Below are 19,988 nucleotides of genomic sequence, written 5' to 3' on the forward strand. Positions count from 1 at the left end.
CGTGATAAACTGGGCGTTGCATGCCGGGGCACGTAATATGCTAATAATTTGGGCCGTACGCGCCGTTCTGCTGGTCTTATGTCATCGACGTCATACGGAAATCGAAACGGGGTTAACGAGAGACCGAAGTGGTGTATCGTTGCGAGAACGATCTACATTAAAAGGCCCTTGGCCTGCGATATATTCTCAGGGCCTAAAAACAGAGAAAGTCAAACATTGAGATAAACGTTGCATCGTTCCCGAACATTCCTAAGTATAATTTATATTCTGACCAGGTTATCCAAACTTATCCCAAATAAGGGTAATATCGCGATACCAATTAAGACTCCCGTTCCTGCCCCAATCATAAGAAAACTTGAAGGAAACCTTGGGCAGTACAGATGGAATCTGTCTGATGGTTTCCCACTTAGAATCGCACTTCTGAAACATTACACCTCTAATATGAATCTTCATAGATTTCAGAATCCATCATTTTCTTGAGAAATAGGAAGCCAATCATAAAATTGTTCATACGAGAGACACCTGTGAAGTCGCAGGTCGTCCCCTCTAATCTGGCAAAAGTTGATCGATAAAGTGAAGATGCCGGGGACAAAGAAAATAGAGAAGAATACGGGTACGGTAGCTGGAGCTCCCGGTTCTTTCGATGCAAAAATGAAAGACTGCACCACACCCCTTACGATTTGTGTTTCGAATTGCTTTGTACGATATAACGGCTATTAAGTTTTGCGGCTGCTTCCAATATTACACGGCACTCAGGAATGCTTGTAGTAGCAAAAAACTCAGCAAGGGGCTAACCGTGGCTTTGTCTGACACTGAATGCAAGAGGCGCGAACCCGCACTTCTGCAGCAGCTTAGTTGCGGCTCACCTATATTTCCGACGATGTCGCTATTCGTATCGGGAATTCTAGTCACCCACAGGGACATTTCTCAATACTAGACACCCTCGCCTTATCCTCCCATCCCCGGCTGGGTAGGATGGAAAGACAAGAGTGCCGGGCGGGCGTGCGATTCATCATCCCTTCCGGCCGAGAGCCAAAATCCATTCAACCAATCGTACGATTCCGAAACGTGCGTGTCTACACATATTAATGCGCGAAACTTGTTCTAGGTCGCAACGTGTTTACTCTGCCTCACCTGGGTCGTCGACGATTTTTCGGACAACTCCGATCGATCGCTCGAAAACCGCTTTCTTTGTACTTGAGCTGCGAAGAGCTAGAAAGAGCTGGCCCGCTGCACACAAATCTCTCACTTATTATCCGCGATCGCGGCCCGGGGTGGAATCGTAAAATTACACGCGGTCAAGACGCAGCGCGGGGGAAGGGGGGAGGAGGCGGACGAATTCACAGAGTACGCCGCATGGAACGGTAGCGAGAGAGTGCGAACGCGTAGTCCCTCTAATTCGGGTAACACCGGAGCTTCGGTACGTAGTATAACCACCTATTTACCCTGGCGTATGCACACCCACCGAGACATCGTGTGCATCGCGAGGTCACGCGCGCACACCCCAATGTGTCATTTCTCACGGATACGCGGATCTCGCGCGCGGACCGAGGGCGGGACACATACAGAACGGTATTACGATACGAAAATAACGACCGACCGGCACGCGTGCAAATCCTGGCAAATATTATCTCTACCGCGCACACACGGACATATATATATATATCGCCCTCTCTTTTGTATTTGCGCGAAAACTACCGCGGACTCTACGCTGATTTCCATTCGCGATCTCCTCGTGGCACGGTTACGCCACTTACCTCCCTCTCTGTCGAAAAATAACTCGATGCTCGTTTCTGTATTTTTTATGTCGCTCGACGGAATTGTTCGTCTTTATACCGAGATACACACACACGATACGTATCGGTAATCGTTAGCGGGCGTAATATCGCTTTTCGCTTCTCGCGATTCCGAGCAATTCGGCATTTACTCGTGCAGGTACGATCGAGGTACCTAGATAATTGCACGTCATTCTTCCCGCCTCGTCCCTCCACCGCTCTTCTCTTTTATTCGAGCAAAAAGCTCGGGATTTTCGCGGCGGGTCAGGTGAATCCATGAGATTAGAAGAAAGATCCGTTAATTGGACGACGGGGCAAGTACCGGTGGCCGCAAATTGGATTGCCTCACCCTCCCTCGTCGCGCTTACTTACGCTATACCGTCGATATCGATTATAGTCGTAATGGTATGTAATAACTGCGAGGGAATCTCGCGAATGGTCCACGTTTTTCGTAGGCGAAGAATAGCGAGCGAGCGTCGTTCGTCACCGCCGGTTTTATCGTCATTTTTCGTGCGCGCGCGCGCGCGACGACGGCCAATTAATTTCACCAAATTCCATCGCAGAATGGACCTCTTCGGAACTACAGCTGCTAATGACTTTTTATATAAACAATTACCGGTGTATAATAAAAGTGTGTCGGACGTATGTTCTTTAATATAAATAAATACTGCAGTCGAAATAAACAGAACGTATGAAGTATACTGCAAATTTAATTTTGGGTTTTTGCCGTAAATCCCCAAGAATAACTATGGGATTCCATATGAATTTCTTATATGAATTCTTATCTGGTTTTTTCTTTTTTTTGAACAAGATTATTCTTACATGTATAATCGTCTAAAAATGGCACATTTGACTGAAGCTCTTTTTATATGCTTCTTACCATTTTAGGTTACGTCGTTTTAAACGTTTAATCGTGTTAAATTACAAGTTAACACGTCGTATTTTATTAAATGACGTGATTTAAAACGACAAAAAATATGTAAGAAAAGCCTCAGCTAAGATAACACGCATGAAATATAGGTCGTTTTAGTATTTTGAGAAATGTAGAAGTTAAGTTTTAAATCCTTTCTTAAACTGGATGGAGTGAAATACTCACACCTATCTAAATAAAGAATCACGTGTTTTCACGGGATTTATTTCGAGGAACTTCCTATGAATGTCGAAAGAGTGACCTAAGCGAAGATTTGTGTGCTCGGACAGGTCCCTAATATTTTGCGCAGCTCCCGAAACTTGTCGATCTCCGTCACGATCTTTCACGGAACACCCGGAGGATGTTGCATTGTTAGTGCAAAGTGTAGGTGATGTTTCAGGAAACTTCTCTGTCTTAGACCAAGGAAATGACTAACCCAGACCTGGCAAGGTGCGACGCACAGGTGGTTCTTCGAAATCTTCACAGCCCAGATGCCGAAGAATTCCTGTTGAAAGGAAGTACGGTACTTTTGGAATCGCTTTGAACACAAAACCTTCCGACCTTTTCGGGCCGCAGAAAATTTGCACGACAGTAGAGCTTTTCTTTGTCCAGCAGGTTCGAACTCATTAAGATATGTAATAAACGACCATAAGTACAGAATGAATCGGCCTGGACTTGCTCTAAGTATACAGAAAAAATTCGCAAAGTGCCTGGAACAAACTCCATCGTAAATAAAAAGGAAATTTACGTAATGGCGAAAAATCGGTGAAACCGGAAAGGTTTTAAGAAAAAATTCTCGGTAAGCAAGGCCGTCCTTTGTACTTGCTATTGAGATAATGCAAAAGTTTGCTCCGTCTCATAATCAAAATGTACGTATAACGCATAATGTACATATAATATTTATTTATTTTAAAATAAAATCTATCAATTTTAAATACGTGCCTATGTACCCGTCGTTCGGTGATTTGTCTATGTATCTGTTCTACGAGATTTATTGCTTCTATACGACTATTCGGAGCTTTTCGGCAACAACTATATTTATATACCATCTGTTTTCATACTTTGTACTCTTTGTTCGGTATTCGAGTTATCGATCGTATCGGTCAAATTGTGACAGTTTCGTGAAGCAGCATGCGAAAACCGTCAGCAATAACTTTTTCGAAGAAAAATGATGCTGCGCCGCTATGCTGCTACATCTATAATTTTCCCGTTCTTCAGTTTATCTCTTTTGAAAGTGATAAAGGATACATACAAAGAAGCAACGCTCGCATGTGTACGAGCCGTCTAGGCAAAACCTGCTTCCACCAAGGGTGGAGCTCTGAGATAGGGGCGACAACTCTGATCTCCCATTGGAAAAGAACGTAGACTGAGAGGCGACATTGGTTGCTCCCAAAATAAAGAGATAGAATGAAAGAGAAAAAAAGAGAGAAAAAATGCGGGTTATAAACGAACCTGCATTTTAGTCCGAAATTCGACGTAGTACGATGCGTAGGTCGAATTTCTTGCTTCGAATCAAGATTACGGTAAATTTTCTTTGTTCCTTTTTTTTTGTTATGCAATAACGTATATCGATATACATACTTCTGACGACGTGAGTGTGACTATAAAGACCGAATACGGTTGAGGACACGAGTCAATTTGTAATAAAGTGTGTGTAATATGCCGTCGATCCTCGCAAGAGATGAAAGAAGAGTACCGAAGATCGTTCAGATGTACAATTATTGTATACAAAACAGTCCGCATTATTATCTGAGTCTACAAGGTATTAACGCTTTTCTTTGTTTCTGTTCCATGTGTTTGCCATTTTGCCGAAGCAAAAGTTCATCCTCGAAATTTCTTCGAATAAAATTCTACTTGAAAAGTAAACCGATAACGGAGTCACAGTTTTAAACGATACAACATTTTTCAAGATGCACGATCGTATTTTATATGTAATCAATTTACACCGTCATCCTACGCCAACTTCTAAAAATCAGGTTGGACACAAGGCAATGTGTTCAAATATTGGTTATGTCAGTTACAGAGAAAAATATACGGCTTACAAAATCGCGCGTTTCTGGCATAAAATGCAGAGAAAAATTGTCTTTATCGTCTTCGTATAGTTAATCACAACAATTGATTGTCTGAGAAGTTCTAATCCGAAAATTCTTGAAAGTGTACACACCTGCCATTTTTTCTTTGTTTTCATTATCGCTTTCTCACTGGTCAAGGCAACCGTAAATGCACCGGCAGGACGGTTGTGAAATATGTACGGAGGAAGTTCTTCACTTGTTTTGAGTGAGATTTCGAAGAAATTTAGGGAGCAAACAAATAAAATTTGTAAATAAACAAATGGATATTTCTGAGTAATATATAAGTTTTATTTTATTTTAATTTAATATAGAGAATTTTATCTATATATATATATATATATATATATGTATGTATGTATATATATTGAATTAAAATAAAATAAAATAAAACTTATATATTATTCAGAAATATTCATTTGTTTATATACAAATTTTATTTATTATTTTATTTATTATATAATTTTATTTTATATATATATATATAAAATTTTCTCTGCGCAAGAAATAAAATACACATGAGAAAATATTAATGTAGCGTTATACTCTTACGTTGATTAATCTTAAATTTACTTTTGAAGCTAACATCTATTGTTTCAACCTTACATTCCTACCGAAACTTGCGTTTGTCAATGATAGAGCATTACGTCTGCTGATATTTTCTCGTATTTTTATGTACATTTCCATAACATTCCATAGCACTTTAAATTACTGAATTATTCAACGCACACGAAATAGCGTCTTTGTCTAGAGGCCATTTGTCTTTCGCAGCAGTGATTTTCGGCCATTTTGTCGGTACAGCAGATGCTGAACCTGCAGCACCAGCAACCTGCCGCACTGATCAATAAAATTCAAAGTTCCAAAAGTTATTCGAGCAAAAAGGTAGCGAGGAATTATGTTACAATTAATACCGACCAATTAATAAATTTTCCAAAATAAGAGAAAGAAAAATATAGCGTCGTTGATCTCAACGCTCGAGAGAAAATTCACGCTCGGCGAGAAAATCGAAACCAGACAGCGCGACGGTTGTACCAGTTTGGAGCGGCCACCGAATGCAAAAGTGGAAGCGGTAAAGAAAAAAAATGCATTATTCAGGCAAATTTCCATCCGAGAGAAGTCCGGGTAGCTACGTCGTTAGGTTGCTCTCTCGCTGGCGCTTTAATGACGGCTTGCTCCCTTTGCTTTCGTTTCTTATAACGAGGAGCTTCGACATCGTTACGCGCGATTCGCGTCATATCATTCACGAACGACGCGGTCATAATCTCTTCCGCATCGAGCACGTGTTAGAGAGCACTTATTTCGAAGAACTTGTTTCTCAGTCTCCGATTTAACGCGCGAGGTCATCTAATTGGATCTCATCTCGATTTGATCGCGAATCTTACGAGCCAATGAATCGCCGAAATGGTATACGTGGCAAATGTATACAGAGAAGATTTCTTTGATAAAATCTCTTTAATTGGAACAAATTTGTCTTTTGGAATGTAACAAACAAACGAATGTTTGATTCAACAAACAGGATTCATTGATTTCTCAAATAATAAATACTTTACGTCAAATAACATATTTCTTTTATATTTTCATCCATACATCGCAATGGTTGTCACAAATAATGAATGATTTGTTTCAATAGAACGATATTTAATATATAATGAAATACATTTTTCTTTTACTGGAAACCAAACATTATTTTCTCTAAATAATACTGTTTCTTTTTTCTATCAAACAACATGGTTTACTCTAGTGGAACAACACTTTTATTCAAACAAAATGATGTTTGATATTGAATTGTTTATATTAAACAAAGCCAAGTCAAACACGTATGCTAGATCCGAAGAAACCTTTTCCTCTGTTTAATCTTCACTTTTTTTCGCGTTACTTAATAGATCTCATTCGTTTAACATTTCGTGTGCACGTGATTAATTACATTTAACATATTTTCGAAACTTTATTCCTCCTTTCCCTATTTCTCGAGAATTTGAGAAAAGATAATATTTGGAATCATGGGAGCAAAATGGATTTAAGACGGAAATCTCTCTCTCTCTCTCCCGTCGCTCAACTCTTTGTTGGAACGATTCTAATTTCTATTCGATTCTAATTTTCCCGACTATACGTTTATACTTCCCGTTTATACTTTCGAAGTTCGTCACGCGTCCTCAAAGTTATGGAACATGAAAAAAATTTCGCCGCCCCAATATTACGGATTGTATGCGATGTCTGATAGGCGATTCTATTTCATCTGGAAAAATTGTAATTCGGCTTGAAAGCTTCGAACGTGATTTCGAAATAAAGTCACGACCCCCAATATTGCAAGACAAATAATTGCGCCAGCAAAATTTCGATCTCTCTACGGATCCAACGGAGCTTTTCCGATTATTCGCTACTATTCTGTGCAAAGTGTAAAAATTCGTGCGAAATTTTTATAATGATATTTCAGCAACGACCCTGATATAAAACGCATCGCTCGTATTCGTTTTAAACTATTCAGTATTTCGATCACCACACACGTGCATTTCCAAATGTTGTAAATTTCTTTCGCTATAAAATGATAAAATTCCCGATAGCGATAGCAAATGACAATTATTTAAAAATTGTCAAGAAATCGCGAGAAAGTGCAATACTTTCTGCGACAGACACTTCCATTTACTTGTACGGATAAAACTGACGAGGAAGTTTATGAAGAGGCTTTGTCTATTTCAATGCTGACTGTCAGCATCGACTCCTAACGATATCCTTATCATCGGTATCACGTCGACATCTCCACTGACGATATCGACGATGAGAAATCGCGATTACGATGCATGTGGAACTTAAACTCGTGTGTGTATTCAGCCGTGTCAGGCATAGCGGAATTAATTCAACCTGACACGTCGATAGCACGACTATTTTACGCTACCGCTGTGCAACGCGATTGCGTTATTGCTGTATCGATTTTGCATGCGCGGATAGCTCAGGCATACCTAACTTCGCTAGTTGATTTAAACTTCGCCAGGTTAATGCTGTTTGGCGCATTAATTTCTACCTTCGGTAAAATCGTGGCGCGCTACGCGAAGCGACGATTATTTCGTTAGAAATTTATTTTTTAATTTTCACATTCAATTGTACATTAAAATAAACGCATCGTCATATTATGGATTTAATTCAGTAGAAAAAGCTCATTTTATATTGTAAGATGCGTATTCGAGTGCATAAAAGTGAACGCATTCTGAAGAATCATTTCCCATTTGCTTACAGGCGGCAGCCCTCCCACGGTGGACGCGGTGGATCAGAACTCGCTTCATCTCGCCAACTATTACCTCCACCAAGACAACCAACACGAGGAAGATAAGTTCAATAACAATTTGATCAAAAGCCTCCTCGTGTCCGGCCCGCCTGAAAGCGTGATGAAAGAGAAAAGCAAGAACGCGGCGCGATCGCGCCGTGTCAAGGAGAATCAGGAGTTCCTCGAGTTGGCGAAGCTGCTGCCGCTTCCAGCCGCCATTACAACGCAACTGGACAAGGCTAGTATCATCAGGCTGACCACGAGTTATCTGAAGATGAGAGCCGTTTTTCCTCATGGTAATGCATTTATATCTCTGTATTTTCACTGTTATTTCTCTCGGTCGACGCAATTCCTCTGCGAATATCCGATCACGACGATCGAACGATACGACAGTTTCTGTATGCGTTAATAAAAAAAACTTTTAAATCTCCCGTTAATATTTTTATTGCTAACAGAAACTGCCACTTCAACTATTGTATATATTAAACAAAATTCATATGCTTTCTGAAAGAACTCAGTATTTTACAGCCGAGAAACATGGCCGGTTTACCATGTCAATTTTAGTGTTTTTCCTTCCACTTAATTAATTGTATGTATTTTGAAATAAATAAATGTTATGTGTTTTGATTAAAAAATTGCATTAACTTTTGCATCGACCTAATAAAAGAGACGAGCCATTAGTCTCATTAGACGGTATTAATTCAAGCGCTTTCTCTCTCTCTTTCTCTCTCTCTCTCTCTCGGTGCAATATATAAATTTCCACAACAGTCAAGCTTAACCGCAGCAATCGATCGTCGTCGGGTGCGAATTAATTCGCGTCCTTTCTTCTTTCACCGGCGCGACGGCCGCGGGCTGGTGGTTTATGAATTCAACCAGCGGACTCTTACGCGCAAAGGGCAAATAGTGTATCGGATGAGATGGATGTGATTGCGCACTTAATGCATTGTTAGTCCCTAACGCTTTGTAAGCAAAGCATGGGGGCCGTTATAGTGTTACAATGGCCTCCCTTCGTTCGATTTCCCCTCTTACGACACCGGCGAATTGAATTTCAAGTGGCTGCATCCCTCTAGGACGACCATGCCGTCTTTATCCTTGGAAAAAGAGACGCGACGTCCTTACGATAACGCTTTCAGGAGCTCTTTCCCGCGCGAGTGTAAAGTTTCTCAAACCTGCCGATTGCGGAATTTAACCCTTTATCCGAGACAACTTAAATGTAGGGGATCGAATTAAACGGCCGATAGATATTAAATGAGAAGTATGATATTTATTTATTTACTTTATATATAAACGCAGTATTTGTCGTATAAACTCTCGTACGACATCACGATTCCTCGATAAGAGAATCTCATTGACACGTCTCTCTATTTGACACGTCCTGATGAGACCTGCTTTTTAAAGATTCCCGCTTTTTGTTCGTAACATTCCAACATTACGAAATTTTTGATGAAATGCAGTGATAGCAAAGAAGAACTTTGAATCGTGGCCGTCTTTCGAAGCGGCACGGGTCGAACAGTCCACCGAATGCAGCATTGTATGTCGATCGTCGTCAAATCTGACACGTGTCGTTTATTGAAACGTTCGATCGATGATTTCCTCCGAGGAGGGTGTCGGCCGATAATCAAATTTGAAAGAAGCGTGCCTCGGAATATGCAACGTTTGGAATGTCGTGCGCGTGTGAACGCAGCACGTGGCCGTTCGCCGAAAGTTTCTAAAAAATTTCGATGAATATCAACTATTATAACTGGTTTATTTTTAAATGAACGAATCGACGGAATATTCGAAAGTGTATATATTTTAACACATCGAACATATAGTACTTGTCATTAATATTGTATTATTTTCAGAAAATATAGAAAACGTATGAAAATTATCAAATTACTTGTTTTCCAACATCTGGATTGTTGCGCTTGTTATTAAAAATTGTATTTTAAAGTACATAATATTCATATATTATAGCTCCTAATTATAGTTAATATCGTCAATAATTTCGAAGTTTTTGAATGACTTTGATATTAAACGAAATATTGGATAATGCATCTCTTCTAATTCGTACTCTCTCGTTAGCGTGGCTAACTAGTCTAAAAAAAAATCAGAAAAACGCATCAAGAAAACGGCCGGATCGAGCAATTTTCCGCGAGATGAAAATTTTGCTCGGCGACAGAAACTACTTCTGCATTGGTGCGCGACACGTAAACGAATGCCATAATTAATGCGCAGACACGCGAACACGTGGCCGTAGATTTAACGACGCATTGTGCATGAAACGTCGTTACAAACATACGTATCGGATGGAAGATAAGAAGAAAGCTGCGATATCAGTCCGTTTATTCGTGCGTAAAGAGGATTTCCAATTTCATTTACGTAATCCCATTAATTTGTCGAAAATGTTCGGAGAATGATGAAAAGTATTATAATATTTTGAATGTACATATGCATCGAGAGCGTAATACTTAAGCATGTCTTATTTTCGAATTCGAATCAATTTTCTAGGTCTTGGTGACGAGTGGGGTGCCGCTCCGCCACCCAACAACCCCCTGGAAACCGCAATTAAAGAGCTGGGCTCTCATCTTTTACAGGTGAGTAATCGTTCATCGATCGACATTACTCTTGTATTCGTAATGAATTCACAACATACTTAAACTAGAATTGCACCACAAATTTTTAAATTACATTTACATGAATAATTTATGCATTGTCTACATAATATTTAAATGAAATAAATTTTCTCACATATAGACAATATAAACTATATAAAATATTATAAATTAGCACAGTGCAAAGAGAAAGGATAAATTATTTTAAATTAATTTAAACTTTAATTAATCTAAATTAATTTAAACTTTAAAATAGTTTACATATTCGATTTTGATGTTAATTATGAAGATTTGATTATACATGGATTACATTATCTATGCGTAGACGTGTTACGTATAAACGCCCAACCCTGACCTAAATACATAATGATCGATAAGAAAATCATGCCCAACATGCAACAGACTAAAGTATATTTGCGATAATGAAACATTTAACAACGTGAAATCTTAATTTTATCACATATAATTGTCAATATTTAATTTATTTACCGTTCTAAAATACTAAACCCTAGAGTAATAATAAAGATTTATCCGTCAATTTATATATCTCTCTTTCTCTCTTGTTAAATTCGCGTATAAAATTCTGACCAATTAAAATTCGGATAACCAATAAATATAATATAATAATATTATAACATGATCATAATTAAAAATATTATAATTTCTGACTGCAGACCCTGGATGGTTTTATATTCGTCGTGGCGCCAGACGGAAAAATTATGTACATAAGCGAGACTGCCAGCGTACACTTAGGATTGTCCCAGGTCGGAGATATCCCCTCATTTATTTAATTAAGATTCGTGAGAAAAGTTGACTCAACGACTCGAGCGAATACACTCGTAAATATCATAGTACTAAAAGAATTGCGTGCAGCAGTGCGACATGCAAGTATTTCTTTTATCAAAACCGAAATAAAAGGCAACGATATTACTTGAGTCGAAATTTTTAATTCTACATTAAGTCTTCAAATGAAGAAAACGGAAATAAGTTCTCCCTTGTAGTATCAAAGGAGTGCATTAAAAGCTCCTTTAATGCTACAAAAAGAATTTAGTCTTCCAGAGTCTAAATTTTAGTTCTACATTAAGTTTTCAAATGAAGAAAATAGCAATAACTTCCCCAATTGTATCAAAGAAGCGGAGGACCTTTGAATGCTTAATGTAAAATTAAAATTAGACTTAAAGTAGAACTAAAATTTCGACTCGGGTGAATAATGTGGAAAATAAAAAAAAAACGAAAGTTCGCGTCTCTGTAACTGTTGAACGAAAGACTGTTCGTGCGTGCAGGTGGAATTAACGGGAAACAGCATATACGAGTATATTTATCCGGAGGATCGTACCGAGATGGTTTCCGTGCTGAGTCTTCCGCCCAATTCCCCGGATCACCGTTATACATATCCACCGCCGAATTCGCGAGGCGAGATAGAGCTGGAACGTGCCTTTCTTCTTAGGATGAAGTGCATCCTAGCCAAGAGAAACGCGGGCCTCGTCACCGAAGGATACAAGGTAACCCGAGTTTTCGTAAAAGATATGCCGACCTGCCAAGAGAAATCGCGATCGGCTTTTCTTTACCTTCATAAAGCGCACGATGTATTCGCGACTGAAATAAACTGCATCAAGAAGGGAAAACGTTGAACAATGAACGATTAGCATAAGCGTTTGATTTTTTATACAGGAAATCATAAAATGAATGAAAAGTCGAAACTCTAAGTAACAGACAAGAACTGTTTAGCTAAGTAGGGGTGCCATTGTTCCGGTCACGCGCACGGGAAAAGTGCACCGGGTTGGTGAGCCGTTCGCGTCCAATCCGTCCGAGAAAGATGAGAGTTACGCTTCCTACATGCATCACTATTGATATTTCTTCTCTATTTTTTTAGTAATATATATGTATATATATGTATATATGTATATATGTATATATATGTATAAATAGGGTGGTTGATAATTGATGACACAACGCTCATGTGCAGATAAAGCAGGTCAAACTGAACAGAAAAGTATTCAATCATTTTGCAGATTTCGCAATACTTATTACACTTTGAAGCCCGTATATCGGGCAAAATTTTCATAAATAAAATACATTTTTTCACAAAAAAACTTTATATTTTTTCGCAAATAACTTTATATAAATTCGAGCGTCGATTTTGGTCTCCGTGCGATTGCACATATTGGTCTTCAGTTGGAAAGACATTATTTCACGGATTAAGACGGAGAGTATAGCTTCATCTAAGAGTGATAATATTATATCGACGGTACCATCACTTTATCAATAGACGAGATTTGGGGAAATAACTCGAGTTTGTTGTGACAATCGCTTGACAAACCGATATATGCCAGTGATGCTGGACAACGGAGGTCGAGTCATCTTGGATGAAAGCTTATTTACGAAACTCGTCTTATCGCTTTCTACCCGCGCATTGATATTTTTTAATTAACTTTTTATATAATTATTGCGAAATTTTAAGAATGATAGAGGGTCTTCGGTGTACGGAAGAAAAATATCGTTGAATTTATCAGAGAGTGAATGAAGCAAACGCGTTTTGTTTCATCAGGAGGGGAGGAAGGCGACAACTTGTCGAATTAATCTCAATCAATATGTTGCGTGCTAAAGGGTCCTGTTTAGCCGATATGTTATCAACGTCATTACCATCAGTCAGACTTACACGATGCGGAGCGGCAAATACGCCGAATGCACCAAATGCGCGAAATACGCCAAATGCGAAAGTTCGCGGATCAACGTTTTGATCTCGTTTTATGACCTCGGCGACGCCTTAATTTTCCGAAATCCGGCCGAAACTTCCGACATATGTCCCGGCAATAACGAACGGGGGGGGAGTGACGGAGAAACCGCGACGTACCTAGGCGCCAGCTAACCGAGGAAGACATGCCCCTCGTGGAGGGAAATGTTTGGCAAATAGCTCATTCGTGGCACAATACCACGATGACCGTAGCCCTCGACAAAATCGCGCACGAAAGATCCCCCAATGGGCGAAGTCATGAATGCAACCCCTGCGAGCTGGTGGACGAGCTCGGAACGCGGAGGGCAAGTTTTTCTCTATGGTACTTGGGCCGCACAAAGACCGGATCGTAGTTGGCTTCTCTTTGTTGACGCGCGCGAGCGCGGATTTAACGGCGAATTAACGAATGCGTGGAACTCAAGTGACAGAGAGAGAGAGAGAGAGAGAACGTTGTTTCGTTTCGAGGATCACACGGGCGATCCATCCAAGATGTTCGATCTCGTGCGATCCAGATTACGACAAACGATCCGATCGACTCTTCGTATTAACAAGGGTCTGCTCGGATTCGCTCGCGGATGATACGTCGCGATTACGTTTGCCCCGTTGGCGAGACACGCGCGAATCTATTTTCAGGGTAAGATCGGACGCCCTCGTGTCAAATTATACTCTTCCTTAACTCTTCGCACCGCGCGAGATCCACATGCGGGGATTGCATACGAGGTGATATATGCAACGCGGGCATAATGAGGGGCCTATTTGCCTCACAAATTCGCCCGGCACTCGAGACGGGGGCGTGAGCTTCCGCTTTTTCTCCTATCGCCGGTCTTACATTCAATTAAGCAGGAATTGTTAATTTGCCGGGGAGCACGTTGTCTCGCGCGCGAGGGTACGTTCGCTCGAGTGTCGCACTTACCGCTCGGCCAAATAATAACCGAGCGTGCGTGCACGCGACCACGATGCGTTACAATGCATCGTGAGAATTCATATACGGAGGTTACTGAAAATCAGTGAATACTTGCTGATGATCGGCGAAACACTTCCCTTACTAACTTAAATCGTTTTTACTGTTTATTTTCTCTTTTGTTTCGGTTAATCTGAGAAATATATGTCGAGAAAGGTTCATCTCTCGCGAAATATTCGCGGTGTTCCAGGTCATACACTGTTCGGGTTATCTAAAATGCGTCTTCGATGGACCTGTCGAATACGAGGACAGCCTTATCCGAAATGTCGGTCTTATCCGAAACGTCGGTCTGTTGGCGGTTGGCCATTCCCTGCCAACGAGTTCCATAACCGAAATTAAATTGCACCACAACATGTTCATGTTCCGGGCATCGCTCGACCTGAAGCTCATATTTCTCGACGCGAGGTAAGATTTCGTTAACCCCCCTACCACAGTCGCTCTCTAACTAATGACGAAAGAACGATCTATAGTTACTCGTGTAAAAGCCCAACATAATACTGACACCAAGTCAACAGAAAAAGGACCTAACGAAATGAATTTCTAAGTGAAAAGAAAAGGAATTCTTAATTTATTCTCGAATACAAGGCCTCTTCTTCGTGGACCTGCATTTCCCGGTGTCGCGGGAGGAAGCGTGCGGCGTTGATTCGAGCACCAGGACACAGCGGATTATTTATTTCCAATGTAATTATAGCGGAGTGTCGTATTGCGCCATTAATATTTCGATGAAGGGCCCGCACGGTGCCCCCGGTCGAGGTACGACCATTAAAATCAGTTTCGAGTTACCGCGCTGCCACGTATCCTCGTTTTTTTTCCTCCTTCCATTCGTGGCAAATAAATATCCACTACCGGCGGCTCCGACGAGCCGCGTTACATTCGCTCGCTGGGAACGAGCACGTGACGCGGTATAAATATAGCACGGATAGAAGAGCGCGATGAAATTTTATACACACGTCGATCGAATCGGCTCGCCCGGATTGTGCAAACTCGCAACGCTCGCACCGTAAATCCCGACGAAAACAAGCCGAATGGTGACGAACCTTCTTTTGGCCGTAGCCACGCTAACTCTGTGTCAGTAAACATCGAGCTAGGAGGACCGTGTGAGAAAACATCGTGCACGGATCTTATACAGAAGGGAGAAATGAAAGAGGCAAAAGAAAGCAGCAGATATTTCGGTGGCTTTGCGTTCGAATTCAAAATAGATCATTTAAACTTGCAATTTTCAGTTAAATAGTTGATGGAGAGATATCGTATCGGTACGTCTCGTTGTTACAGAGTAGCCCATTTGACAGGATACGACCCGCCGGATCTCATCGAAAAGACCTTGTACCACTATGTGCACGCAGCTGACGTCTTGCAACTGCGGCACGCTCATCGAGTTCGTAAGTATTCCTTCTCATGTTGCTCGAGGCGACTGACGATACCTTCGGACATATTAAATAAAAATTGATTCGCGCAAACTTTCACTCGTTATCGATCTCGTGCAACGAAATTTGCTTAAATTTCGATGCGACGTTACACGGAGAGAATATCACAGCGTTTTTCTCCATGTAAAATTCTCTCTGATTTTACTGCATTTTCTAACAGCGCAGAAGCAGGTTGTTAATTGAAGATCTTACCGCTGACTAAATTTTGCAATTCAAATTCTTACGCCAGATTGTTTGTCTGGCTGGATTTTAACTCAGTCGGGCCCGACTGCGGTTCGTGCAGTGAAATTTGCGTAAACGTGAGACTTGATTTCTTTCAACCCAATTTTTCCCCCAGTGCATGTATGTATCGTAGCAGCGAGCCCCTTCGAAAAATGCCGGCAACATCGGTGCATTTCCTCCAGTTTTTCTTTCCTTTTCAGTACTAACGCTACTTTTCACGGATACGTTACACTTCGTCGTTCACATTTTCCTTGACCAGAGGTCACCATTTATTTCTTGAACCAATCGTCCCACAAATCCAAAAGAGCCAAAACTCCGAAACAAGCGTTCGAAAATATTTTCCCCGATATTTTTCCGTCGCAGGCGGGCGGTCCGACAGGAAATTTTCTCAAACGACATCGACATGGTACTCGAAGAGGATAGGCTCTTCGGGGACCGAAAGCAGCTGACGCTGCTTAACTCGGCGACGCCCTTACCTCGCTGACGAAATATTCTTTGATCTTTCCTCGCGCTTTTCGCGCACGACGGCTACGTATTTCCGCTCTTTTCCATTTTTCCTCTCTCGGGGCGCCGTCGCGCTTATTCTAAGTATGTGCACACACGTGGTGTAGGGTGTACCTAGGGTGTACATTATTGATTGAACAATGCTGCCACAGCGCGTCGACGAAAAGAGGCTGTCTGGGTGAGTGTATGTGTGTGTGTGCGCGTCTATCGCGTGAAAGAGAGGAAGGAATAGTATGCGTATATGTATGTGTGTGTGTATGCGCGCGCGCGTGTGAGCGTGAGTGTGACAATGAGAGGCGCAAGAAGGAAAGCGAAGAGAAGCGAGAGAGATTTAGCGAGAGAGGTGAGCGAGGGAGGAGACTGTTACTGCTATCACTGTTTGAACAGACTCGCAGTTTCACGAGCGCGACTCGAAGGGAGTCTGACATAATACCACTAATGTCTGCGCTTGCGGATTGCGCGATCGTTCCACACGATTCTTTTTTTTTCATTTCGACAGCGATATCACGCCCGCCAACAGGATTTATCTTAAGTGGTGCGAAAAAAACAAAAAAAAAGGAAACATGAAGAGTCCGAATCTCCTTTGATTGCAGAATTACTTTCTCATCGCGCTCGGTTTCGATTCTAACGTAATAATAACCACGAATCACGCCATATTTGCTTCTTTATTGCACGAAAAATACGAATGTTCAAGTGAATAATTTCAAGCCGCTCTCGGTGCGTTAATTCCCGCTAAAAATTCACGTGATCCAGCCGTCTTGCTTTGTCGGCAGTGCTGTGCAAGGGTCAAGTGACAACGAGGTACTACAGGTTTCTGACCAAGAACGGCGGGTGGGTATGGATGCAGTCGTACGTGACGATCGTGCACAACTCAAGAAGCTCGCGGCCGCACTGCATCGTCTCCGTCAACTATGTGTTAACGGCCACCGAGAGCACGGGCTTGATCCTCAACTGCGAGCAGAAGTTGCCCTGCTCGAGTCCTGGGAATCCGCCGAGCGCGCCCCTCTCGACGCCCGCGGTCGCCGCGAACGACCTGGACAATCACAGCCCGAGCCCGCCTTCCTACCGCGGTGGCAGGACGAAGGAGCCGCCCGATACCGACTACGCCGACAGTTCCGGATATTCCAACTCGGATTATATCACCGGTACAACGAATCACAATCATTACTTGTCGTCGTCGCCATACGCGTCGCATAGCGTAGACGGAACGGTCCACGAAGACGGCACTTACTACAATTCGGATTTATTCTACCAATACAGTGGTGAGTTTTCGTACGAACGATTCGCTCAACACGAGAACAATGACGAAAAGATGACGAAGTAATCGACTCAGTGAAGCTTTTCCTCCTCATTTCCGCCGCAAGCTTCAATCGAGAGATTGAATGTTGATCGGGTTAAACCGAGCAGAAAAGCTCCTCCCAAGTTTCGCAAACAGCCACGCAAAATTATTAATTATTAAAAGTGAACATGTATGAGACGGAAAAAAAAAAAGTATAATTCCCCCGCCTTAATGATCGCGACGATGTAAATTGGCATCACCATTCGTCCCATGATTTTCAGATCTCAATCAAGATCCGGTCAACAATCTGCAGCATCAGCAAGAAGCGCATCAGCATCTCTTGCACCATGCGTCCTCCCTGACGACTATCCAGCACGGTACGCAGAATAATCAGCACAAACGACAACATTCTCAGCATTTGCTGCATCACGCGACCTCTCTGACCACTCTCGAGCAGCAGCAGCAGCAGCAGCAACATAGTCCCCAGAGCGGCCAGCAGAAACGGCCTTACTCCACGTCCTCGAGCTCCTGCGGCAGCAGCGACGGTCTCGAGTCTCACTTCGCGAATTCCATGAATCTGCTACCTACATCGGGATACCATTCATCGCACCACCACCACCATCACATGTCGGACTCGACGTTGAGCGAGGCGGGCGGCGTCATCATGTATCCGAACTGCGGCTTCAATAACAACGACAGCTACAACGCCGCGGCGCTTCAACATCACGATGGCTACCAGGGCCAGGCTCACAATAACAACGGCAACGCGACGGTCAAGCACTCTCATCATCAACTGGAAGCCGCGTCGGCAGCCGGTTACACCAGCGTCATCGTCGACTCGCAGCAGTACAGCCCGAACCCCGTTCAGGAGCTTCATGGGCATCAGACGGCACCGGCGGGCGACGGCACGCCGCCCCAGCAGCATCATCATCATCATCACTACGACGGCCATAATCCTTTTGTTCGCTGACACCAATTCGAGGTGCCCTGTGCGTAGCACTTTGACACTCCTGACGATGGCGCATGCGGGCATCATCAGCATTATCATCATCATCGTCATCAACAGCCACAGCAACGAGAGAAACATCATTGCGCAGCGCCGGAATGCAGCGGAGACCAGTACGACGAGCAACGTATGAGCAGCGGGGCCTACGCTGTCTCGGATCAGCCTCGCGTCACCTACGTCGCGCCCTACAAGCGATTCTCCAAGATTGAGGAAAAGAGCGTCGCGGCCTTGAGAAGCAACTTGTAATCGTCGGCCCACTAACTCGCAAATACGGTAATATATATATATATATACATATATATATATATATATATGTGTGTATACTCTACTATTTAGGTTCTCTCTTTATTCGACGTTCACGCATCACACAACAATTCTTGTCCATTCTTATTTCTTCTCATCTGAAATTCGCGGCCTTCCGATATGAGCGACGAGACATTTACCCGAGATCCTTCTCGTGTTGTAAGTGTTGCGGAAATACGAGTCACGGTACAAAAATGAGAAACGTCATTTCGATAATTGGACCAAGCTTCGCAAGTGCAATCTGAATACGTGCAATCAATCCTACCGATAATTTCTATGTCACGTATGCTATTACTTTAATTGTCGACTCGTAATAGAATCTCGATGCGATCTTTAATTAGAAAGACGATGAGAGCAAATCTCATTGTCAATGTTTCAATTATTCCCATTCGATACGTTTCGATCGTTGTTGCTCTTACGTATATATTTGGAAAGTAATAGAAAAACAATACCGATCGATATCTATAACGCACGCAACCGATTCTAACGTTGATGATCAAGAACGCAACTTTGGTGATACAAGAAATGATTAACTGCGGAATTGGACAATATTGAACATTAGGGAAAATGATAGCTAAGGAACGAACGATCGTTTACACGTCGTGAAAACTACTGTGAGTGGTAATAATATTTATCAATATTTACGTATGTGATATCACAGATCGAGACACGACGGTAATTAATCAGCGATATTACCAGCCACTACAGTTGAGCATTTCGCGATCGTTACGAGCGCCATTAATCACATAAGAAGGTGTAACGAACCTTACGCTGGACGTGAATTTTTTTAAATAGAACTTTTGTGAAAATTATAATTATAATTTAATCGAAAGTATTACGAAGATAATATATAAATTATTGAAACATTTCAATTCGGAGCTGACGAATATAAAGTAGTTGGAGACCTATGAGAGGATAACTATTCGATAAAATTTCAAAATCCGATTT

The 19,988-nt window shown here is 41.9% G+C and overlaps 2 protein-coding genes across 2 annotated transcripts in view; one reads left to right on the forward strand and one right to left on the reverse strand.

The window, feature by feature from the left end:
- LOC106748232 (transmembrane protein C5orf28 homolog) overlaps positions 1-19,988 on the reverse strand; it is a 55,252-nt gene that overhangs the window by 21,703 nt on the left and 13,561 nt on the right. The window lies entirely within an intron of this gene.
- LOC106748230 (single-minded homolog 2) lies at positions 8,120-18,806 on the forward strand. Its single transcript, XM_014626556.1, has 8 exons — positions 8,120-8,309; positions 10,504-10,589; positions 11,282-11,371; positions 11,891-12,109; positions 14,493-14,707; positions 15,575-15,681; positions 17,226-17,714; positions 18,013-18,806. Exons 1-8 carry the CDS (start codon positions 8,135-8,137, stop codon positions 18,699-18,701), a joined length of 2,070 nt encoding a protein of 689 aa, XP_014482042.1. The 5' UTR covers positions 8,120-8,134; the 3' UTR covers positions 18,702-18,806.

Source organism: Dinoponera quadriceps, unplaced genomic scaffold (genome assembly GCF_001313825.1).
Source record: "Dinoponera quadriceps isolate SergipeBrazil2010 unplaced genomic scaffold, ASM131382v1 scaffold2600, whole genome shotgun sequence".
Lineage (NCBI taxonomy): Eukaryota > Metazoa > Arthropoda > Insecta > Hymenoptera > Formicidae > Dinoponera > Dinoponera quadriceps.